This window comes from Brassica oleracea, chromosome C3 (assembly GCF_000695525.1).
Source record: "Brassica oleracea var. oleracea cultivar TO1000 chromosome C3, BOL, whole genome shotgun sequence".
Classification (NCBI taxonomy): Eukaryota; Viridiplantae; Streptophyta; class Magnoliopsida; order Brassicales; family Brassicaceae; genus Brassica; species Brassica oleracea.
In genome coordinates this window covers 22,983,910-23,003,727 of record NC_027750.1, presented here as the reverse complement: position 1 = coordinate 23,003,727, position 19,818 = coordinate 22,983,910, and the positions used below count along the sequence as shown (strand labels likewise).

The 19,818-nt window shown below is 38.0% G+C and overlaps 4 protein-coding genes across 9 annotated transcripts; 2 read left to right on the top strand and 2 right to left on the bottom strand.

The window, feature by feature from the left end:
* The first annotated feature begins 1,029 nt into the window (after window positions 1–1,029).
* LOC106335410 lies at window positions 1,030–4,065 on the top strand. Of its 3 annotated transcripts, none has more exons than XM_013773930.1 (2): window positions 1,030–1,082; window positions 1,872–4,065. In XM_013773930.1, the coding sequence occupies exon 2, from the start codon at window positions 1,927–1,929 to the stop codon at window positions 3,865–3,867; it is 1,941 nt and encodes a 646-aa protein (XP_013629384.1). In that variant the 5' UTR covers window positions 1,030–1,082; window positions 1,872–1,926; the 3' UTR covers window positions 3,868–4,065. The 3 variants fall into 3 exon arrangements, with proteins under 3 accessions (XP_013629384.1, XP_013629383.1, XP_013629382.1); XM_013773929.1 differs by lacking the exon at window positions 1,030–1,082 and adding an exon at window positions 1,380–1,486; XM_013773928.1 differs by lacking the exon at window positions 1,030–1,082 and adding an exon at window positions 1,380–1,486 and having other exon boundaries at window positions 1,869–4,065.
* Window positions 4,066–4,117: 52 nt separating this feature from the next.
* On the bottom strand, window positions 4,118–7,058 carry LOC106335411. Of its 2 annotated transcripts, none has more exons than XM_013773931.1 (8): window positions 6,847–7,058; window positions 5,649–6,059; window positions 5,452–5,572; window positions 4,988–5,297; window positions 4,839–4,911; window positions 4,680–4,770; window positions 4,486–4,565; window positions 4,118–4,403 (listed from the first exon to the last, which is right to left on the bottom strand). In XM_013773931.1, exons 1-8 carry the CDS (start codon window positions 6,937–6,939, stop codon window positions 4,269–4,271), a joined length of 1,314 nt encoding a protein of 437 aa, XP_013629385.1. In that variant the 5' UTR covers window positions 6,940–7,058; the 3' UTR covers window positions 4,118–4,268. The 2 variants fall into 2 exon arrangements, with proteins under 2 accessions (XP_013629385.1, XP_013629386.1); XM_013773932.1 differs by having other exon boundaries at window positions 6,742–6,949.
* Window positions 7,059–9,408: 2,350 nt separating this feature from the next.
* LOC106331792 (prolyl 4-hydroxylase 2) lies at window positions 9,409–11,607 on the bottom strand. Its single transcript, XM_013770205.1, has 7 exons — window positions 11,372–11,607; window positions 11,222–11,279; window positions 11,037–11,141; window positions 10,533–10,590; window positions 10,247–10,422; window positions 10,086–10,155; window positions 9,409–9,831 (listed from the first exon to the last, which is right to left on the bottom strand). The coding sequence occupies exons 1-7, from the start codon at window positions 11,503–11,505 to the stop codon at window positions 9,536–9,538; spliced, it is 897 nt and encodes a 298-aa protein (XP_013625659.1). The 5' UTR covers window positions 11,506–11,607; the 3' UTR covers window positions 9,409–9,535.
* Window positions 11,608–11,794: 187 nt separating this feature from the next.
* On the top strand, window positions 11,795–19,786 carry LOC106334902. 3 transcript variants are annotated; one of them, XM_013773286.1, is made up of 19 exons: window positions 11,795–12,007; window positions 12,230–12,301; window positions 12,460–12,552; window positions 12,689–12,781; window positions 12,991–13,086; window positions 13,350–13,517; window positions 13,820–13,939; window positions 14,158–14,295; window positions 14,631–14,849; window positions 14,925–15,157; window positions 15,348–15,448; window positions 15,558–15,773; window positions 15,866–16,093; window positions 16,171–16,262; window positions 16,338–16,431; window positions 16,530–16,622; window positions 16,725–17,605; window positions 17,679–17,796; window positions 17,900–19,786. In XM_013773286.1, the coding sequence occupies exons 1-19, from the start codon at window positions 11,898–11,900 to the stop codon at window positions 19,649–19,651; spliced, it is 4,917 nt and encodes a 1,638-aa protein (XP_013628740.1). In that variant the 5' UTR covers window positions 11,795–11,897; the 3' UTR covers window positions 19,652–19,786. The 3 variants fall into 3 exon arrangements, with proteins under 3 accessions (XP_013628740.1, XP_013628742.1, XP_013628741.1); XM_013773288.1 differs by having other exon boundaries at window positions 12,692–12,781; window positions 17,900–19,651; XM_013773287.1 differs by having other exon boundaries at window positions 13,353–13,517; window positions 17,900–19,651.
* The last annotated feature ends 32 nt before the right edge of the window (window positions 19,787–19,818 follow it).

Below are 19,818 nucleotides of genomic sequence, written 5' to 3'. Positions count from 1 at the left end.
CACTAATATATAACATGCATCAATAAAACTAGAATTTGACTTACACAATTGTACGGATATTATTTTCAGTTGATTAAATTTAAAAATAATTATTTATTCAAAAAATATTTAAGAATGGCTATGTTTTTAAAAATTATATGGTATTATTTGCTCATAACTCATTTGTCATTTGATAAATTGTTAGAAAGAAAATTTTAGCATAATATAACTCAGTTGTCATTTGCTAAATTTATGGTTTTTATTTATATTTTTTATTATTTAATTATAATATTTTCATTTTATATTTGAAAGATAAATGAATTTTCTTTCAAACAATATTTTTGTAAATGTATTTTTTTAAAAAAATAATCAATTAAAATTGTTATTATCATTGAATATCATTATTTTTGACATAATTTGAGTTTTCGTTTACATCAAAACTTATCATATTTTAGGATAATTTTAATTTAAAATATAATTTTCATATTTTTCAAACAAATTCTAAAAATATTTTTAAAATATTTTGTTATAATTGTTAAAAAAATATTGAGTTGCATTTCAAATAAAAAGGTAAAGATATTAAAAATATTCTAATTAAAATATGTAAAATTTAATATATTACACATTCTTAAAAAAATAGATAGTTTAAGATGCAAAAAAAAAATATTTACTTGATGAATATAATATGAACGAATATTAATAAATAATTAAAAACTGAAAATTCATATCCGTTCTGGGGTGCGGATCAGGGTTTAGTAAGAATATTCTTTTTGAAGTTTTAGTTGTTATTTAATAAAAGTGCATTGGAACTGTAACATATATCTTTTTAAAATATTTTTTAAACATAATTCTTTTTGAAATAGAATGAGTAACTATTTTGATAAATTTTTAATAAACGAAAAGGTATAAACACTATGCGTCGAATTTCGAGATTTAATCGCAAAAAAAATTTGTTTCCCGCCAAACTAAAATTGGGAAACGATCATTTTCCCACGCGAAAACGGTGAAACAGAATAAAAATAGTTTCACAAAGAGTTTTATTTTCCGCCAGATCTCTCTTGTTTCACTCTCTCTTGACGTCTCGTCTTCTCCTCAGCAAAGAAGTAAGCTTTCCTTTTTTCTATCTTTCTCATTTTATTGTTTCCATTATTTGATTAGTAATCTTCTGTTCCTAGTACTTGTCTGAATATGAATCTTAACGTCGCTTCTTATTGCTTTCTCACCTGAGCTTTCTCTTGTAGTTTTCCAGATTTTTGATTCAAAGTTTTTTGTAATCCGAGTGTAATTTCAAAATCTTAATTCTACTTAAAATGGAAGGGCTGATCTGCAATTAAACCATAATGCGTCATATGTTAAAAATAACCCCAAAACTTAATCACATTCGCTAGAAAACCCACAAAAAAAAAGGTTAGATAGTTTTTTAGTTTTAATTTTGAAACATCATCTCATCAGACGTTCGTCGTGAATCTAAGCCCGGCCCTCTCCGCCGTTTGGCTTCTCCCCTCCGGTAAGCTCTTGATCGTAGATAGGTTTCTATTTGCAGAATTATACTCTGTTTCGTTCGATTCCACGACTCGCCGTCGTTATTGCATCATCTGTTTCGAAATGTTAGGTTTTAATTAATTATCTTATGCTTGTTTTAATCCCAATCTGACGTAGACATATAATTAGGGTTCTTGTCTTTTGTCTTAATCCTTTAAAAATGTCACAAAATGAACTTAATTACATTTCCCCCAAAGGTTATACCTTTTAGCCAAAGTATGTGTTTTTACTTTTTATAGTATCATAGGCTCAGAACAGTACCAAAAGGTTATACCTTTATCATTGGTTTATGATTTGTAGAGCAATTTCATCTAACTAACACAACCTTTCTCTCTCTCTCTCTGTAGCAGGATCCAAAGCCTAGGTGGATATTGGAGGTTCTATGATACTTGTGTTGAGCTGATTATGAATATCAACAGAGACGAGGCTCTTAGAGCCAAAGACTTAGCAGAAGGTTTAATGAAAAAGTCTGACTTCACCGCTGCTCGTAAGCTTGCCTTGAAGGCTAACAAAATGGATCCCAGCTTAGAGAACATAACTCACATGACGATGGTGTGTGATGTCCACTGCGCTGCGACGGAGAAGCTCTTCGCGAACGAGCTGGATTGGTACGGTATACTCCAGGTTGACTTGAACGCTGATGATATCGTCATCAAGAAACAGTACAGAAGGCTGGCGCTTCTTCTCCACCCTGATAAAAACAAGCTCCCAGGCGCTGAGTCTGCTTTTAAACTCATCGGTGAAGCTCAGAGGATACTTTTGGATAGAGAGAAAAGAACGGTTTATGATACTAAACGTAGAGCTTGGAGAAAGCCTGCACCTGCACCGTCCTATAAAGTCCAGCAGGTGCCGAGGAACCACCGTGCGCAGCAGGCAAGCGTTAATTTGAGGAATGTCTACAATGACTTGAGAACGCATCCTCAGCAGAGAGCTCCTCAAGGCCCACCGGCAGCAGCAGCAGCTTTCAGCCACCGTCCTACCTTTTGGACCTCTTGTCCCTTCTGCCGGATGAGGTATGAGTATAGTAGGGAATCTATCATGAAACAAACTTCTTGTCTGGCTTGCAAAAAACAGTTCACTGCGTTGGAGATACCTTTCCAGAATGTAGTACCACCGGCAGCAACAAACTCATGTCAGAAAACTTATGCTTTCCCACAACAGAACAAGGCTTTCCCAAAGGCAGCAACTAATAGAAAGAGGAAGAAAAAGAATGTGGATGAATCTAGTGAAAGCTCTGACAGTGAGAGTGATAGCGAATCAGAAGATAATGCATTTGGCGATACTATGGCAGCACAAGGCTTGGGTTCCAATGGAGGACAGCAGCCTCGGAGGTCAGTTAGGAGCAAGCGGCAGGTTTCCTATAAGGAGAATCTGAAGGACGATGATGTAGACTTGGTCAATGAAGATGGAGAAGGGTCCGGGAAAAATATAGATACTGAAAAGGAAGAAGAGCTAGAAGACAAAGAGCAGACACTTGAGGATCACCACTCTACTGAAACCTTGCCGAATGGTGTAAACCCAAAGGAGAAGATTAAAGAAGACCAGGTCAAGGTGGAAAGCGAAGATAGTGCTAGTGATTCAGAGAATGATTTATGTTCAGGGAGTGAAGCAAAACCAAATGTTATCAACTGTGATGATCCTGAGTTCAGTGACTTTGATAAGCTGAGGGCAAAAGGGTGCTTTCAACCTGGCCAGATCTGGGCTTTATATGATGATGGAGAGGGGATGCCTAGATTTTATGGTCTCATAACAACAGCTAGAACAACTCCAGTTTTCTCGGTAACTTACAAGTGGTTAGAGTCAGAAGAAGATGAAGAAGCACGAAACTTGCCCGTCTCTGTTGGTAAGTACCGACTCGGTGGAGATGAGAAGACAGATAACACTAACGTTTTCTCTCATTTCGTCCAGATGAGAATAGGAAGGGCCCGGCGGCTTAAGGTGTTCCCTAAGAAAGGAGAAACGTGGGCCCTATTCAAGAACTGGAACAAGGACGTACCCTCCGACTCAGATTCTTCTCATGAGTATGGATTTGCTGAGATCCTGTCTGATCATGCAGAAGAAAGTGCCATATCAGTGGGGTTCTTGTCTAAAGTGGAAGGCTTTAAGTTTGTTTTCTGTCCAGTGGCGAAGGACGGATCAGAGACTTGTGAGATTCCACCTCATGAGTTCTGTAGATTCTCACATGGGGTTCCCTCGAACAGATTGAAGGGAACAGAAGGGAGAGGAGTGTTGGAAGGTTGGTATGAGCTTGATCCAGCTGCTTTACCAGTCCAAAATATACCAGGAGAAGAAGCAGCAGGTCAAGAACAAGACCATCAATCTCCACCTTTAGGATCTGCTTGCTGACTTGCTCAACAAATCTGGAGCTCTACAGAGGCCTTTTGTGACTTGGTGAAGTCATTGATTAGGAGATTGTTTTGTTGTTTGTGCGTTTTCTATTTTCTTGGTTTACTCAAGACTTGTAGCTTAATCGGCATATGCTTTAAACTACATTACTGTTAACAGTAAGAATATGTGACTTGAAAATAGCACCAGTTTCAACTTCTTCTCTCCTTTTTGACACGGTATCATCGTCCCCTCTAAAATAAACTAAAGGGACACAAAAGGAACTTGATTAACATGTTCCAAGAAGAGTAGTTACATTTACATTTAACATGTCACTTCTGGATCATATGAACAACTTCCATGGTACAAACTCAATGAAGAACAGACAAACCAAAACCAAAACCAAGTTGTGTTTACTACATTCATACTTGAGTTGAGTTCTCTGCAACACGCAAACGCCAAGCGAAATAATGAAGGTACAATGAGTTTAAGCACACAGCTATCCCAAAACCAAGAATCCCTGCAAATAGTATAGAGTAGATGGGAGGTAGTCTAACCTGAATCAGAGAGATTGTGAAAGTGTTTTAGTTTCCATTAATCAGTAATCAAATGAGGGGAAACAGTGAGAGTATTGCTTACTGCAGTATATAATAGATGAACCAAAATGCCCACAAGAGCAAACTCAAGTGCTGCGTATGTCCATATGTATTCTCTGATAGCTGCAGAATGAGATTGTAATAACAATAAGTTTTCAATTTTTTGTTGCCAAACAAAAGAAAGAGCGAGACTTTGGGACTTTGGAACTTTGGAGGTCTCTGTTGGTTGTGTTTTACCTAGGACAATGGCGAAAAGAGATGCTAAGAGGCCCAACATTAATGAAAACGGCGCTGCTATGTAGACAGCTTGCGTGTTCAAGTCCCTAATCTACAAAACAAAACATGTCAACATCTTTTAAGTACCAACCAAAACAAATAGTTCGTATCCGTGGCTACCAGTAATTGCTCGAGGAAGAAGAAGTAACAGACCGCGCTGATTAGAACCAACACCACAAACTCTTGCCAAGCACTGCACCAAACACATTCAGTTCTCAGTTGTGTTATCTCAAAGAAACGTGAAAATTAAAAAGACTCTTGGGAGTTACCTAGCGGTTTGTGACTGTATCTGTTGATTGAGATCACGCATGTTGTTTGGTTGATTAGTGGTAGGCACACGAAGTAATATAACTGGTAAGTTCTTGACTTCTTGTCTACATACGTCACATGTTCTTGTCCCCTTTGTGCTGAACCACTTGATGGCACACGCTTCATGAACAAGTCTGAGGTCACCTTTGCAGCTGCACTCCATTTTTAGTGTATTGCCTTCTTCAAAAACGTCTAGACAGATCCTGCACACAGCTTCTTCTTCTGGAATTTCTTCATCGGTTTCTTCTGTAGGAACGGGAGAGGTTTGATCTGCCAGAGAAGGAAGGAAGTAGCAAACACAATTCAAAAACAAAACCAAGATCATAAGCAATAGAATGCTGCAGAGAGTGTCTAAACTCAACATTCATATGATAAACACTTGAGAACATAGTGTAATTGATTAAGATATGTTAGATATATGTACCTGAGCTTGTTACAGACGAAACACGAGCTTTGTGGTGTTCGAAAGAAACAGATCTCACAATCACTTTGTTTCCCCCAGGCATGGACAAGGACCTTGGAACTGCTGGATAAGTAGGATCTTTCTGCAACAAGACACAATGTTTTAGTAAATTTAACTTCTAACACATTGTAACTTGTGAGATAGCTAATAACTCTCACATTAGGAGGTCCACCGGGCACACCAACTGGAACCTGTGGAGGTACCACAGGAGACAACTTTGCGGCATATCTAGAAGGAAGGGACAAACATCTTTTCCAATAAGGAGAAGTTGTTAAACCAGCAGTGCTGGGAGTTTTAGCTGTTTCCATGGGAGAGGGAGATAGAAGAGATCTTCTCTCGCTTTCAGGGTGAGCTACAACTTTCTTTTGCAAGCTTAGATTCCGCAAGATCCCTCTTGGTGAGTAGGATGTACTGCCACTTTTGAATGAACTTGTGGACTTTAGAGAGGTCTTTGAGGTATGGCCGCTAACAAATGGAATTGAACTAAGGGGTATTTGTATTGAGAGATCCAGGTGGGTTTGAGAGCTCTGTACATCTTCAGAAGATTTTTCTTCCACCTGATGATCACCCTAAGAGTAGTAATACATGTCACAAAGTTCAGGGCTTTCTCATGCACAATAAATCTTAACATAAAGAGATATCCAGCATATTCAATTCGAATCAATGACATGGTTAATCCTTCATATCTCAAGATCATTGATACTTGGAACTAATAACAAATACAAGTTCTCTTTAAAAGATACCAACTTTGCAATGGCACACATATGCAAAGCAGACCTTAGGATCAGACTTCAAAGAGTAAACAATCTTTCTCCATACCAAAAACTATGAGTAAACAATCTAACATGCCAACAGATTTATACTTGTCATTTCACTTTTCCTTCGTCAGAAAAGCTGAAAACTTCTTCAATGAATGTATAAAAACAATCTCAAGTGGCTCAGTTTGGTTATTATCTATGATAACAGAGACGTGAATAAACCAAAAGGAGATTCTATGGCTACTAAAGGAGATTCAGATAAGATCATCAAATCAAGATTCCAGACGAACAGAGGAAGAGAATGGATCCGTCGGATACAACGTCAAGCCAATATAAAACCTAAAACTTTACAGTAAAATCCATGGATAACCAAACCGTAGCAATCAGAAAGAAACAAAATTTTAAAAACCCCAGATACGGTTTCAAGCGTTTATTCAAATTACCCGCGTGAAATTAAATATGCTATATAAGAGGAAAAAGCTATAAGATTTACCTTAGAATCTACAAACCCAGAATCGTGAAAGCGAAATTAAGGTTTTAGAAAAGGAAGAGACAAAGATGAGATTTTTTTTTTTTTGTTGGGTTTGGAGAAATGAACCTGAGAATGAGGAGGACGAGGAGAAGACGAATCGTCCACGATTATAGAGATTTCTCTTTGTTCAGCTGCCGAATCTTGTTGCATCATCGTCATCGAACCGAAGATTAAACCGGTGATATAAAATTACTAATACGTAATCAAAGCTGCTCGACAAATATTCTGAGAAGAGAATGAATCTATTTAATGAATCCACGACTGACATTATAAGGAACGGCTTTTACTTTTACTTTTTTTTTATTCACTTAGCGTTGCCACTGACACTATTTTATTACGAAACTCTTTTATTACTCTTCTTTGATAGTATCCCACTAGAGATTCTGTTTTATTTGTATTGATAATCCATTTTAGTAGTAATGATTAACGAAACGTGTACACGCCAACATTATACTCCCGGAAGAAAAAACGAATCATTTAATTCTTGTCGTTGTTGGTTTCCAGGAAGATGACGAGGATAATTCAACGTTGCCAGTTTCGAACCTCATGTTCTTGTCTATTATTGTACTCACTTCCTTTGAGATAAAACTGGATTTTGATCTGCCCCTGTCCATGTCCGTGTGTACTTGTAAAAAAACATGATGCTACTATTTGTTTTTTATGTCACTATTTAGAGTTGGACAAAAAATTCAAATTCGAAGAACCAAACCGATTTCAATCCGACTAAGTATAGTACCAAATCCGAACCGAAATTGATTTAATATCTGAATTATTCAAAATTTTGGTATTTGAAAAACTGAAACCTAATCTCCTCCGAACCGAAGTATTTTGGGTATCCAAAATAGATTTATATACTTATATATATTAATTATCTTTAGATTTAATATATATAAAAACATCCAGAATATATATGATACTTTTAAGTTCGTTTAAATACATGAAAATATATACAAATAATCAAACGTAAATATCAAAAATAGTTAAAATATACTCAAAACTCCAGAAATACTTAAATAATTATTAATTCTCTATCCAAATATTTAAACCAAACCAATTTATATGTTAAGTTAGATACTATGACATATGTTATTCAAATTTATATGTAATATATTTTATTGTTCATGGATTTTTTTAAAAATTAAAGCATATAATAAATTTTAAATTTTTTAAAATAATTTAAATTGGTTATCCAAATCTGAACCGGATTCTCAAAGATCTGAACCGAACACGAAATTTCAAACAGACTCGAAAATGAATCCGAGCGGCCACCCCTAATCACTATTATATATCATATATGTGTCATCATAGGTTACAAAATATGTGTTATTATAAGTAATCTTATAATTAATAATATTTCGTATGTACAATCATATAAGTAATCACATATATTATATTTTTAAATTTCAATGTGAAATATAAAAACCATAATTTAAGTTGGTGTTGAAATTGAACTTTGTATTGTATTTTTCTTATAGATATTGAAAACATTTTTATAATGGTTATTGAAAAATATGTTAGTAAAAATCAATTTTTGAATATATGTATATTTTTGATTGAATTTTTTTATATAAATCAATTTTAAATTATTATTTTGATTTGAATATGTATATCAAGTAACATAATCTCATTATTTTTTAATATAATGTAATGAACTTTCAATTTTTTAATAGTATAAGCACATTAATTTTTTTTCCTAACTTACTGCTATCTATGTTTCCAAACATCACTATTTTTTTTAAAATTGCTATCTATATTGCTAAACCAAAGCTTAAAGTATTTCTACTTTAACAAGATATATTATACTCTAGTCTACGCATTAAAGATTTTTCCAAGTAAATGAATTCGGAAAAACCATCATCATCTTTAAATTGGGTTGGTAAAGCTTTTTAAGTGGCTTCATATACTTTCGTATACACAATTGTTCTACAAATATTCCAATATCATTAATCACGATGATGTTTAAAAAAAGTCTCATCTTTAATCTCACCAGAATTTTTAGTATAAACTACTCTATCCACCAATTATTATTATAACACATGCTACCATCATAGTCTCCAAGAAAAATCTATTACATATATAGTTTGGTGGCTTGGTGGCTTGTGGTTTAAAGGTTGGCAAATGATAATTATAGTTTGTTGGGTTCTCTAAATAAGTTGTATGATCAAGCCCGATCACATAACTCGATCAGGATCAAGCCAGAAGAATATGGAGTTAGAGACTATCTAAATACCCGTTTATGTTTTGCCTTGTTAGGCCCAATAATTCAGATGATGAACTTCATCGGATGAAGTAGGTTTCATTTGTTAGGCATTTGTTCAATCAAATCAGACCGATGACATTTGCTTAACCGGTATCAAACCAGAGAACCAAAGAGGCAAAGCAAGACAACACAGATTCATCTGCAAAGAACCTGTGATTTTTGCATTTGTAAGACTATAATTGCAATGATACCATTTCATAGAGAAGGAATGTTATATGTCATTACTAGACTGTATAAAACACATTTTACTCCCCTCCTGAGACATATACTTCATTATAATAATGATGATATGACTGTTTCAAGCACTTATTCTTCTAACACAACTCCGACCTACAAGTCAAGCCAGAAAACGATCACGCTTATAGACCTAATCGAAACGGAGAGTCTATTGATAAGAAAAAAAAATTAACTGATTCAAGAACAATGAAAATGAAGCTCAGATCAATATAAGAAGTACTTAATGGTACAAAGAGAATATGCATTTAAACTCTTTAATTAACAAGCTTTACAGCTACGTCTGCAGTTTCCAGGGAGCTCCGGAGTCCCCACCATATACTCTGGGTTTTTTGCGCATTCTCCAAGCACCGCCCACCTCTCACAGCTCTCATTTACATCCGTACAGTTACCATCATGCGTCACAATCTTATCGAACGAGTCCACGTGGATCCACTTAGTTGCTGACCATTTCTCTCCTTCAATCACAGGACAACCTCCGTGAAGGCTCAATGTATCTGGAGTTGCGTCTTCGTGGAGGTTGAAGAACAACAGTGCATCTCCTTTCCTCGGTTTCACTAAATAAAACATGTGTTTACAACATTCTTAATTAGAGCCTAACAAAACATTGGCCTTATAGACCCCCAAAATTTTCGAAAAAAATTACATAGATACATGCTCTCAAAAACAAAATTTTAGGCCTCCAAATTTATATAAAAAAAAAAAAACTAAAATTTAGTTGAAATCTTTAATAAATCGCCTAATGGCCCATAAATATCAGGATCGGCCCTAAATCTAGAGGAACTTGTGATAAGTTTTTGTAGTAGCTTACCAGCGATTCCTTTCTTTGCACAATCAGAAAGATCATCTTTGTTTACAGAAAGCTTGCGGCGAGAAGATTCCTGCAGCATAAATGTTTCATCAGACCAGACCAGAGTGTTCATTGTGTTTATGTAAATGGGGGGAAGTGATGGGTTTTGTATGAATACAAACCACTGCATTAGGGAAGACAGTTTCTCCACCCTTTGTGACGTTGGATAGATACATGAGAACCGTTGCTATGCGGTGTCCACCACGGGCGATGTTGACTTTGTCGTGGAAGTAGTCAAAGTGAGCGTCGTATTTTTGACCGTGCTGATATCTCAACACCTGAAGGTCTTCTCCATTTTCTGTTGCCAGAGAGTGTAACGACTTAGAAACAATCGTAACATATTCTGAAAAGCCTTTCAACAAACTCAACAATAGTTAAGGTTCCTTGTTACTTGAATGTCTTTGTTACCTTTTGGGAGGAATGTCCATGTAGAGAGCTTGTCCTCTATTCCAGAGACAATAGGATCCTGTGATGAAGCAAAATAAGATTTACATGAAAATGGTAATCGTTACTAAGTACCAACCATAATCCATGATTGATCATCATATACATATACTTAGATGCATATTTTTTTTTTACTAGCAACTTTAAACCTTGAGGTCCTAGCTAGTAGTAAGCAAAAAAACTACCAAGATATGAGGCTTATTTAAAAAGCTCCATAAACATGATTAGTGTAACACAATATCAATCCAATATGTGTGTAAACTAGAGATCTAATCAGAGCGGATTTGGTCAGAACCTAGTGAAACATTGGTCTTGTCCCCCAAAAACTTTAGTTTATATACAAAACCATAAATGTTTTTTTTTATTAAAGTTCTTAATAAATGTTTTTATCATCTCCCATATCTCAGATTCGGCCATTGATTAATCCTAATCCATCACACATGGAAGCGAAACAGAACAACATGTCACCTTTCCTTTGGAGATAAATGTGCCGGAGCTGGTCCGAACCTCACTAACTTGACTCTCTCCGTTATCATTATCAGCAACTGCAGATCTCTGCAGGTTCTCTTTCGCCTTATTTAAATAAAAAAAATCAAAATCAGAAACATTCAATCCAAATGGAGATCAGACCAAAAGGTTTAGTTTACACTTACAAGTGAGATCAGATGATCACATTCCAAGTCCGTTAGAAAACCTTCATACACAAATGCCCTGTCCCAATTTTTTCTCCGATTCATCAGAAAAATACAAAAACTCGAAGCTCAAAGTTTCGAAATTTACTTGAGGATTGAGGAGAATCAAACCTGGGTTTTGAAGAAACCTGTTTGACTTTAGAAGGGTTGATGATGGAACTTGGAGAACTAATCAGAGAAGTTGATGACTGAAGCTGGACGAGGAAGAGAGCAACGAAGAGCAACACCAATCTGCCGCGAGACATACTCGGAGAGATCTAAAACTGGGAAAAGTTTACTTTTTTTTCTTGTTTCCAGGAAAATAAAGAGGGAAAGTTTTTATTTTCTCTTCTTCGGACAAAAATGTCAACGGTCATGAGCAGTTGATGATCTACCTAACGAGATGGCGACGACATTCGCACGTTGTTTTGTGATAACCAATACAAAGCCCATAAAATAGAGTCAAGGCTTTAAAAGATCAAGGCCCAGGCCCAAGAATGAAATCGAACCGACGTCGTATAAGTAAATTGGAATAAACAATCCTCGCCGGGAAAGTCACGACGGAGAGCGAAGGAGAAAACTCGATTTAGTCCCGTTTCGATTCGGAGCGTTAGCCCGAAGGTTGAAGAAGAATCAATAGAGAAATTAGCTTAAAGAGATGGCGTTTAAGCCTTTCGGGAAAGATGTAGGACCGGCGATGAGCTCCAAGCCATCGCCGTTTACAACCTTTGGCGCTTCTTCTGCTCCTACTCAAACCACCAGCACCAGGTATGATTTTCGATTCCGTATAGATGTATTCGCCTAGCTATACGATGATCGTACTCCCATTCCTCTTTTTTCCGAGCTCTCCGTTGATTTCAATTGAAGTGTTTAGGAGAGAAGTATCTTTGAGTTTTCTGTGAAATTGTGTTCTAATATCACTTAGGCAGCTCTAATCTTCAGGTGTTGAAGCTTATGTGCTTATTGCGATTGTAATTTGTTTGCTTATAGTGATTCTCCAATTCAACCACCAGCGTCTCAAGGCTATGCAGAACAATCTTTTGGACCACGTGGAACTCAGAGGTTAGATAAGACTTTTGCTTTACAGCTCCGGTTTGTTTCTGTGCGAGGATGTTAGGTTGTTTGTGAGCTGTGGAACCTCTTTATGGCGAGCTTGTGTTCTTAAGTTCTGTATCTTTCTATGTCATTTACTTACGAACCTTCATATTGGTTGCTTGTAGTGCTGCTTCAGTTCAGCAGGCACCGCCTCCTTCGGGTTTTCAGAACTCTCCACCTTTTATTGGGCAACCTTACCGACCAGGTGGGGTACAAAGGTTAGACATTCTTAACGTCATGGCTTGATCTTTTTTTTTTTTTTTTTCAAGTTTTATGTGCCTGCCGATGATGTTAGGGTGGTTACTTGTTTTATTAAGTTTTCCTTGTACTAATTTATCGTGGATTTTGTTGCAGTAGTCCTCCAATGAATCGAACACCATCTCCTTTGGCTTTTCAAAATCCCTCACCTTCCTCAGGACAACCTTACCGGCCTGGTGGAACTCAGAGGTTAGAAATTTTTTACTCTTATGGCTTTCTTTCTTTTTGCACCTCCTTATATGCGTGTACATGGTCTTTGGGAAAACTTTGATCTGACACAGCTGGTGATGGGATTAACCAGTTTATCTATTTCTTTCGCTTTGATTTTTTATTTTCGTTTGGTGAAAGTTCTGGTTGAATCTTCTGAATGGAACACATTGCTGCTATGTTTTTTTCAGGAGTCCAGGACCTGTCAATGGAATACAATGGGGTTCAGAAGGTTTTCCACGTCCAAGCCCTTCTGTGAGACCTTACCAATTTCCTGGAGTTCAGAGGTTAAAAAAAGTCTACGTTTGTTATTTTCACTTTGAAGAGTGTGATATTTCTTAGCTTGGCAGCAGTGTTAATCACACAATTAAAATGTTTTCAGTTTTCTGCAATAGTAAATATAGCAGTAGGATGAGAGAGCAGGGTTTTCCAAGTGCTATAGGTTTCTCTGCCCATCCCAATGCCTAATACATAAGGGCTTACGGTGTAACGGTGGCAGTGGATTGTTCTTGACGAATTCCCTGAATTTCACCTGTTTTATTTTTTCTAGCAGGCCTACTTTAAATCCTCAGTTTGGGCATGATGAGTCAAGGAACTTACTGAAGGATCAGGGTAAACATAGTCTAGCCACATCTGCAGCTAGTATATCACACACTCTTTCGAGAAGTGGACCTGATGCTGTTGAGATTGGTCGATCACAAGATTCAAAAAGGAAAAGGTCATTTTTCTTCCATTTCTTTTAGATGAAGGCAATTTATGACAGCAACCTCTTTCTGCAATAGACATTTCGTCCGTTCTGTAGCACTTTCATATCCTTGACTTTCTTAACACTTGCCCGTTTGCGAAAGTTTGTACACCTGTGTTCTGCGTCATGTACAGTTGTCTTTCAGATTTCAAGAGTTTGTTGTGTTCTCGGTGCTAGAAAATTACCAGTCATACGCTTGGCTGTGATGCTTAGTGATATAATGCTTTTTGATGTACCTAGTATAAATCTAAAAGTCCTCAATTTTTGTTTTCCAGTCAGTCAGATCTTCCTGGTCGGAGTTTGGGGTTTCCTCGAATAAATCATTCGCCAGTATCAGAGTTCGAGAATGGCAGCTTGGTAGATGATGTTCAACAGCCATCTAGCCACACTTGGATGTAAGCTTTTTTTCTCTTGTCAGTGTCATAAATGTTTTGGTCTCTCCCTCCCTCTGTGCTCTTGGTACAGAAAATTTCATGGAATATCTCACATGTGTTATTATAGATAGTAATTTGAACCATATATGTGTCTTTTTCTCCTTCATTTCTATACTGTTATTGTCTGTCGTCTCACTTTTGAAACTTGCGTCCTCGTTCTTTTTCTCATGTTTTTGAAGACGCTCTCCTTCTGCGGACAATAATCCTGTGAGCTCGAGGAGCAATCCCAATCGGTTGATCCAGCAAGAACAAACCCCAAGCTCTTCATTCCCTTACGCACATGAATCAGTTGAAATTCAGGAAGCAACAAAAAGAAGGTAAACAGAATGATAACTCACCATATTTTGTAAGCTTATTATCGTGTTTCCGTCCCCCTTTCCTACGTGTACTTATGAATGGTAGGTTAAGTCACAATCTTAAGAAACTATATCGTTAGCAAATTGGTGTATAAGCGTATTGCCGTATTTACGTTTAAAGTAAATGGTTTCATGCAAATTTTTTCTACTACTAGCCTGTGAAACCATGCTTATTTCTCTTGTAGCTCTATCTTTAGTGCACTTGCAACAAATCTGTTTTTTTTTTCTCTCTCTCTGGCTGTATCTGTATGTGCCTTAAAATTTGCTCTTATTTAAGCATGCTGACTGTATGATAGGCTTTCGACATCTCCTCCTGCATCAGGCGCAAAGTCATTTATGCTTTCAAGAAGCTCGGATTCCCAATTTCCTGTGCAGCCCTCCTCTCTAAATAATTTCAATAGTGCGGGTAAGGCAAACAGTTCACCTGCAACAAAAAGGACGAGATCTCCAACTTCATATCCAGTGGAAGAGGATATCCAGGGAAACTCTTTTCCTTCTCGAGATTGTACTGAAGGGTAAATTAAACTAATTAAAAAAAATATATGCGGACTAGTTCTTAAGTTTTTATGAACTGTGTGCGTTTTGTACAGAGAAGAACAAGCCAGGGCAAAGAGACTGGCCCGCTTCAAGGGTGAACTAGACCCTGTTCCTGCCCGACCTGTTGATACTCAACTTACTAAATCATCTGTAAATAAAACTTTGAAGCCTCTGGACAATAAACAAACATTCAATTCACTGGAATCAAGCAGGGATGCCTTGTCTGAATATGAAAGCTCGGAGCAACCCTCTCTTATCGTTGGATTATGCCCTGACATGTGTCCTGGTAAGCATACTCAGAGACATGCTTATAAAACGACACTGAGTGTATAGTCTTTGATTTATTTTATCTGATTAAAAAAGAATTGTGTTTCTAGCAAGATTGACCTTGCCCATATTGATGTCTAGTTCTAGTTCTAGTGAGTTATGTGATTGCAGAACAAATATATTGAGGTTTTTCTTATTCATCTTTCCAGAGTCGGAACGAGGAGAGCGTGAAAGGAAGGGGGACTTGGACCATTATGAGCGTGTAGATGGAGATAGGAACCAGACGAGCAAATTCCTTGCCGTGAAGAAAGTGAGTTTGCCTTTTTCATATCAATTAACTCTCAAATTCTATCTTAAGATGTCATATGCTAGACTACCCGTTCACTCTGATGACTACTTATATATTTGCCTTTGAATAGTATACCAGGACGGCGGAGCGAGAAGCAATTTTGATACGACCAATGCCAATCCTGCAGAATACAATGGAATATTTGCTGAGTTTGCTAGACCGACCGTACAATGAAAACTTTCTTGGTATGTACAACTTCTTATGGGATAGGATGAGAGCTATCCGAATGGATCTAAGAATGCAACATATTTTCAACCGAGAAGCTATTACTTTGCTGGAGCAAATGGTTTGTGTTTTCCGATCTTATATAAACCCATCAAACACGATAACATGCAGTATTCTGCTTTGGATATCTTACTATTGATTTCCTTCGTATAGATAAGACTTCACATCCTTGCAATGCATGAGCTATGCGAATATACTAAAGGAGAGGGATTTTCGGAGGGGTTTGATGCGCACCTGAATATTGAGCAGATGAACAAGACATCTGTTGAGTTGTTTCAAATGTATGATGATCACAGGAAGAGAGGAACAACTATTCCTACAGAAAAAGAGTTCCGTGGCTATTATGCTCTTCTCAAACTCGACAAGCACCCTGGCTATAAGGTAAATATTTTTTGCTGAAATTTGCGGTCAGAATTTACTGCTAAGTTCTTAACCTGACTAAAAATTCTTCCTGTTAGGTTGAACCTTCTGAGCTTTCTCTTGATCTTGCTAACATGACTCCAGAAATAAGGCAAACGTCAGAAGTTCTCTTTGCCCGCAATGTAGCCAGGTAGCTCCTTGGACTTGTTTTTGGGTGTTAGTTTGTTAACGTGGTCTAAGTATTGGAACTATTGTGCAATTTCAGAGCTTGTAGAACTGGCAACTTTATCGCCTTCTTTCGCCTCGCACGGAAAGCAAGCTATCTTCAAGCATGTCTAATGCATGCACATTTTTCGAAGGTAAGGCTTATTTGTGGTGTAGGTTCAAAAGCTATATTCTTACCAATATTGGTGTGTGGTTAATTAACCGAGATCTAAGCTTTATTCTGTTTTATCAGCTAAGAACTCAGGCACTTGCTTCTCTGCACTCGGGTCTCCAAAATAATCAGGGTATCCCAGTTTCCGATACGTCAAATTGGATAGGGATGGAGGTAATTTTCCTCAATCTGCTACTTGGTGTATCCTTTTCGTGGTCGGCTGTGACAGAGTAATTGCTAGAGGTCTTACATTTTTCTTCTCGTGATGGAATTTAGGAAGAGGACATAGAAGCCCTGTTGGAGTACCATGGATTTTCAATAAAAGAGTTTGAAGAGCCATACATGGTAAAGGATGGCCTATTTCTCCATGCTGATACGGACTATAAAACAAAATGCTCAAAACTTGTCCACATGAAAAAGTCAAGAACCATTGTGGAAGATGTTTCTGCTCCCTCGACAAAGGAAAATGTTTCTGCTCCCTCTCCGTTGTCATCATTGCCGACAGAAGCAAATAAAGGACATAAACAGCTTATTACCACCTATAAACAGGAAAGGCCGCCTGCTCAAAGTCCTAAGAAACAAACATCAGTGCGTCCAGTTGATAAAGAAATGACCGACTCGAAGACTTCCCTCTTACTCGAGGAGGACAAGCCAGTGAGAACATCAGTTATAAATCCAGTGTGGCCACCTGTTATAAATCCAGCAGTGGATCAACAGAAACAAAATGACCTTACGCCGGCTGGTGGATTTCATTCTCCCCTGAAGTTCAATTCTCCTTTTGGTTCTCCTGGATTTCCTCAAGCTGAATCCTCGAATCTGAAGAAACAACCTAATGACGGCCACACTTTTATACCTTCTGCGGAAGATAAATATCCATTTGCAGGGCATATGCTGACGAATCTTGTGCCTGAGCCTACTTTGCAACAAAGTCCGATGTCTATGCCAATGGAGAGCTTGCCTGTAGCTACCATTTCAGAGTCTCCGACGATTGTAGAAAGCATATCTGCCTTGGAAGAATCAGTACCTGAAGCTGCGATGGTTTGTACCTTGGAAGAGGACCTCCATGACATTGAACAGGAAGGCGAGGATGGAAATGAGGACATCACAAATCATTATGACGAGGAAGTGGCGAAGGCAAAACTTAAATTGATGATAAGGTCTACCATCTCATGCAAGTTGATAATTGGTGTAGGTTACTCTTTCTAACTTTTCTTATTTGAATCTTCACAGATTATGGAAGCGGTGGTCTTCACGTCAAAATCAATTACGGGAGCGGCGACAGTTAGCTGCAGCTGCTGCACTGAATTCTCTATCCCTGGGCACACCTATTCGATTCAGCAAACCTGATGTAAGTTTCATTTTTCTTCCTCATAACATGTGCTGATCATTGGTCTGTAATGCATTTATTATCGAGGTTGGTAGTCTAATCTCGGTTCTCGCTTCATACACAGCAATCAAGGCCGTGTGGTGAGTTCGACATTGATCAAGCGATGAAGAGGAGGTTTGAAGAACGTGAAAAATCATGGTCAAGGCTGAATATATCAGATGTGGTAGCTGATATACTACTCGAAATGAATCCAGACTCAAAATGCATATGCTGGAAGGTCATCTTATGCACTCAGACTAAACGAGTTAACACATCAAGTCAGGATACGCATTCAACAGCCAGTCGTTGGTTATCATCAAAGCTTATCCCTCACACAGAACATAGCGTCCCCGATGAGAATCTGCTTTTTTCAGCTCCCGGTGTGTCGGTATGGAACAAATGGATTGAAAGTGGATTTTGTCTCTCAGTAGCTAGGGATGTGGAAGCTGATAATGATCTGTGTGAAGCAACACGTGGCGCAAGTGCAGTTCTTTTTCTTGCATCTAAAGACCTCCCTATGAATCACCAGAGAGAACAGCTTAACCGCATTCTCGAATCAGTACCAAACGGTTCACTCCTTCCCCTTCTCGTAGTTATCAGCTCATGCAACGGTGAAAACGTGGATCCTGATACCAATCTCGTCTCTGCGCTAGGCCTCCATGATATTAACAAATCAAAGATAGCAAGCTTCACCATCGTCTCTATCGCTAATAAATCTCAGAAGGGACATGAAGTTCGTTTTTTCAGCGATTCACGGCTAAGGGACGGGCTTAAATGGCTTGCGGGAAATTCACCTCTGCAACCGAATCTTCATCATGTTAAACCGCGAGAACTCGTTCTGACACATCTCAGTTTTTCACTGGAGTTGCTCAAGAAGATCCCAGATCAAGAACTTGGTCCTAACATCTGCATATCAGCCTTCAACGACGCATTGGAAACATCTAAAAGAAACATCGCTTCTGCTGCTGAAGCGAATCCAATCGGTTGGCCTGGCCCTGAAACAATGTTGCTCGAGGATAATAGAAAAGAACATTTAATGATAAAGCCGTATCTACCCAACCTAGACTGGAGCAGTGCAGAGAGCATCAAACCACTCAACTCCATGCTCGAGAACTGTAAGCTTCCATGTTTTGAAGATGATCTGAAATGGTTAACCAAAAAATGTGCGTCTGGTGCTGAGATAGAGAACCATACGCAACGGCTCGAGGGATGCTTAGTTGAGTACTTGACACAGACAAGCAATCTTATGGGAGTCTCATTAGCCACCAAAGAAGCAGAAGTGATGGTGCAAAGAAACACTAGACTCGAACTCCATAACTCAAGCTACTACCATATCATCCCGAGATGGATCGGAATCTTCCAGAGGATCTTCAATTGGCGGATAATGGGTCTGCTAGATTCGTTGTCTTCCTCGGCCTACGTACTGAAGTCCGATCTGACCATGTCAGCATCGAGCTATGCTGATAAGTTCTTGTCTGGAGAAGATGCAGCATACCAGTCTCCTCGTCCGAACCTTCCTTTGCTTCGTGAAATGATCCAAATCAGCTGCAGCCCCTTCAAAGCGTCTCGGGTTCAGACAGAACGGGCTATCGATGATCATAGAGATATAGATGAGACGATGTTGGAGAAGAGTAGAGAAGCTTCTAGAAGGATTGATATGATGATAACTGAGGATGATGAGTTAGCTGATGAAACCGAGAGATCGACGAGGAAAGAAGCGGCGGAGAAGAAGACGATGAAGGATAGAGAGAGTGAGAGTGAGAGATTGGATGAACTGTTGGAGAAATGTAACTTGGTACAGAATAGCATAGCTGAGAAGCTCTGCATTTACTTTTGAAGTTTCTTCAACACTTTTCTGTTAATGTTGTTGTTGCATGTTTCCATGTCAGTTTAATCGAGTTAGAGTGTAAAGATGCTGCTTATGATTAATGATTTAATATGCATGCATACACTATTACTTGAGGAATACCTATAGCAAATGTAGTACTAATCTTTCAACTATTA

Coding starts and splice junctions, on each gene's coding strand:
- LOC106335410 (XM_013773930.1), top strand. CDS start 1,927: ATGAATATCAACAGAGACGAGGCTCTTAGAGCCAAAGACTTAGCAGAA.
- LOC106335411 (XM_013773931.1), bottom strand. CDS start 6,939: ATGACGATGATGCAACAAGATTCGGCAGCTGAACAAAGAGAAATCTCT. Junction 5,298..5,451: donor TTCGTCTGTAACAAGCTCAG/GTACATATATCT, acceptor CTTCTCTGGCAG/ATCAAACCTCTCCCGTTCCT. Junction 4,566..4,679: donor TCTTTTCGCCATTGTCCTAG/GTAAAACACAAC, acceptor CTCATTCTGCAG/CTATCAGAGAATACATATGG.
- LOC106331792 (XM_013770205.1), bottom strand. CDS start 11,505: ATGTCTCGCGGCAGATTGGTGTTGCTCTTCGTTGCTCTCTTCCTCGTC. Junction 11,280..11,371: donor CAGGTTTCTTCAAAACCCAG/GTTTGATTCTCC, acceptor AAATTGGGACAG/GGCATTTGTGTATGAAGGTT. Junction 11,142..11,221: donor GTGATCATCTGATCTCACTT/GTAAGTGTAAAC, acceptor TATTTAAATAAG/GCGAAAGAGAACCTGCAGAG.
- LOC106334902 (XM_013773286.1), top strand. CDS start 11,898: ATGGCGTTTAAGCCTTTCGGGAAAGATGTAGGACCGGCGATGAGCTCC. Junction 15,774..15,865: donor TTACTTTGCTGGAGCAAATG/GTTTGTGTTTTC, acceptor TCCTTCGTATAG/ATAAGACTTCACATCCTTGC. Junction 16,094..16,170: donor ACAAGCACCCTGGCTATAAG/GTAAATATTTTT, acceptor TCTTCCTGTTAG/GTTGAACCTTCTGAGCTTTC.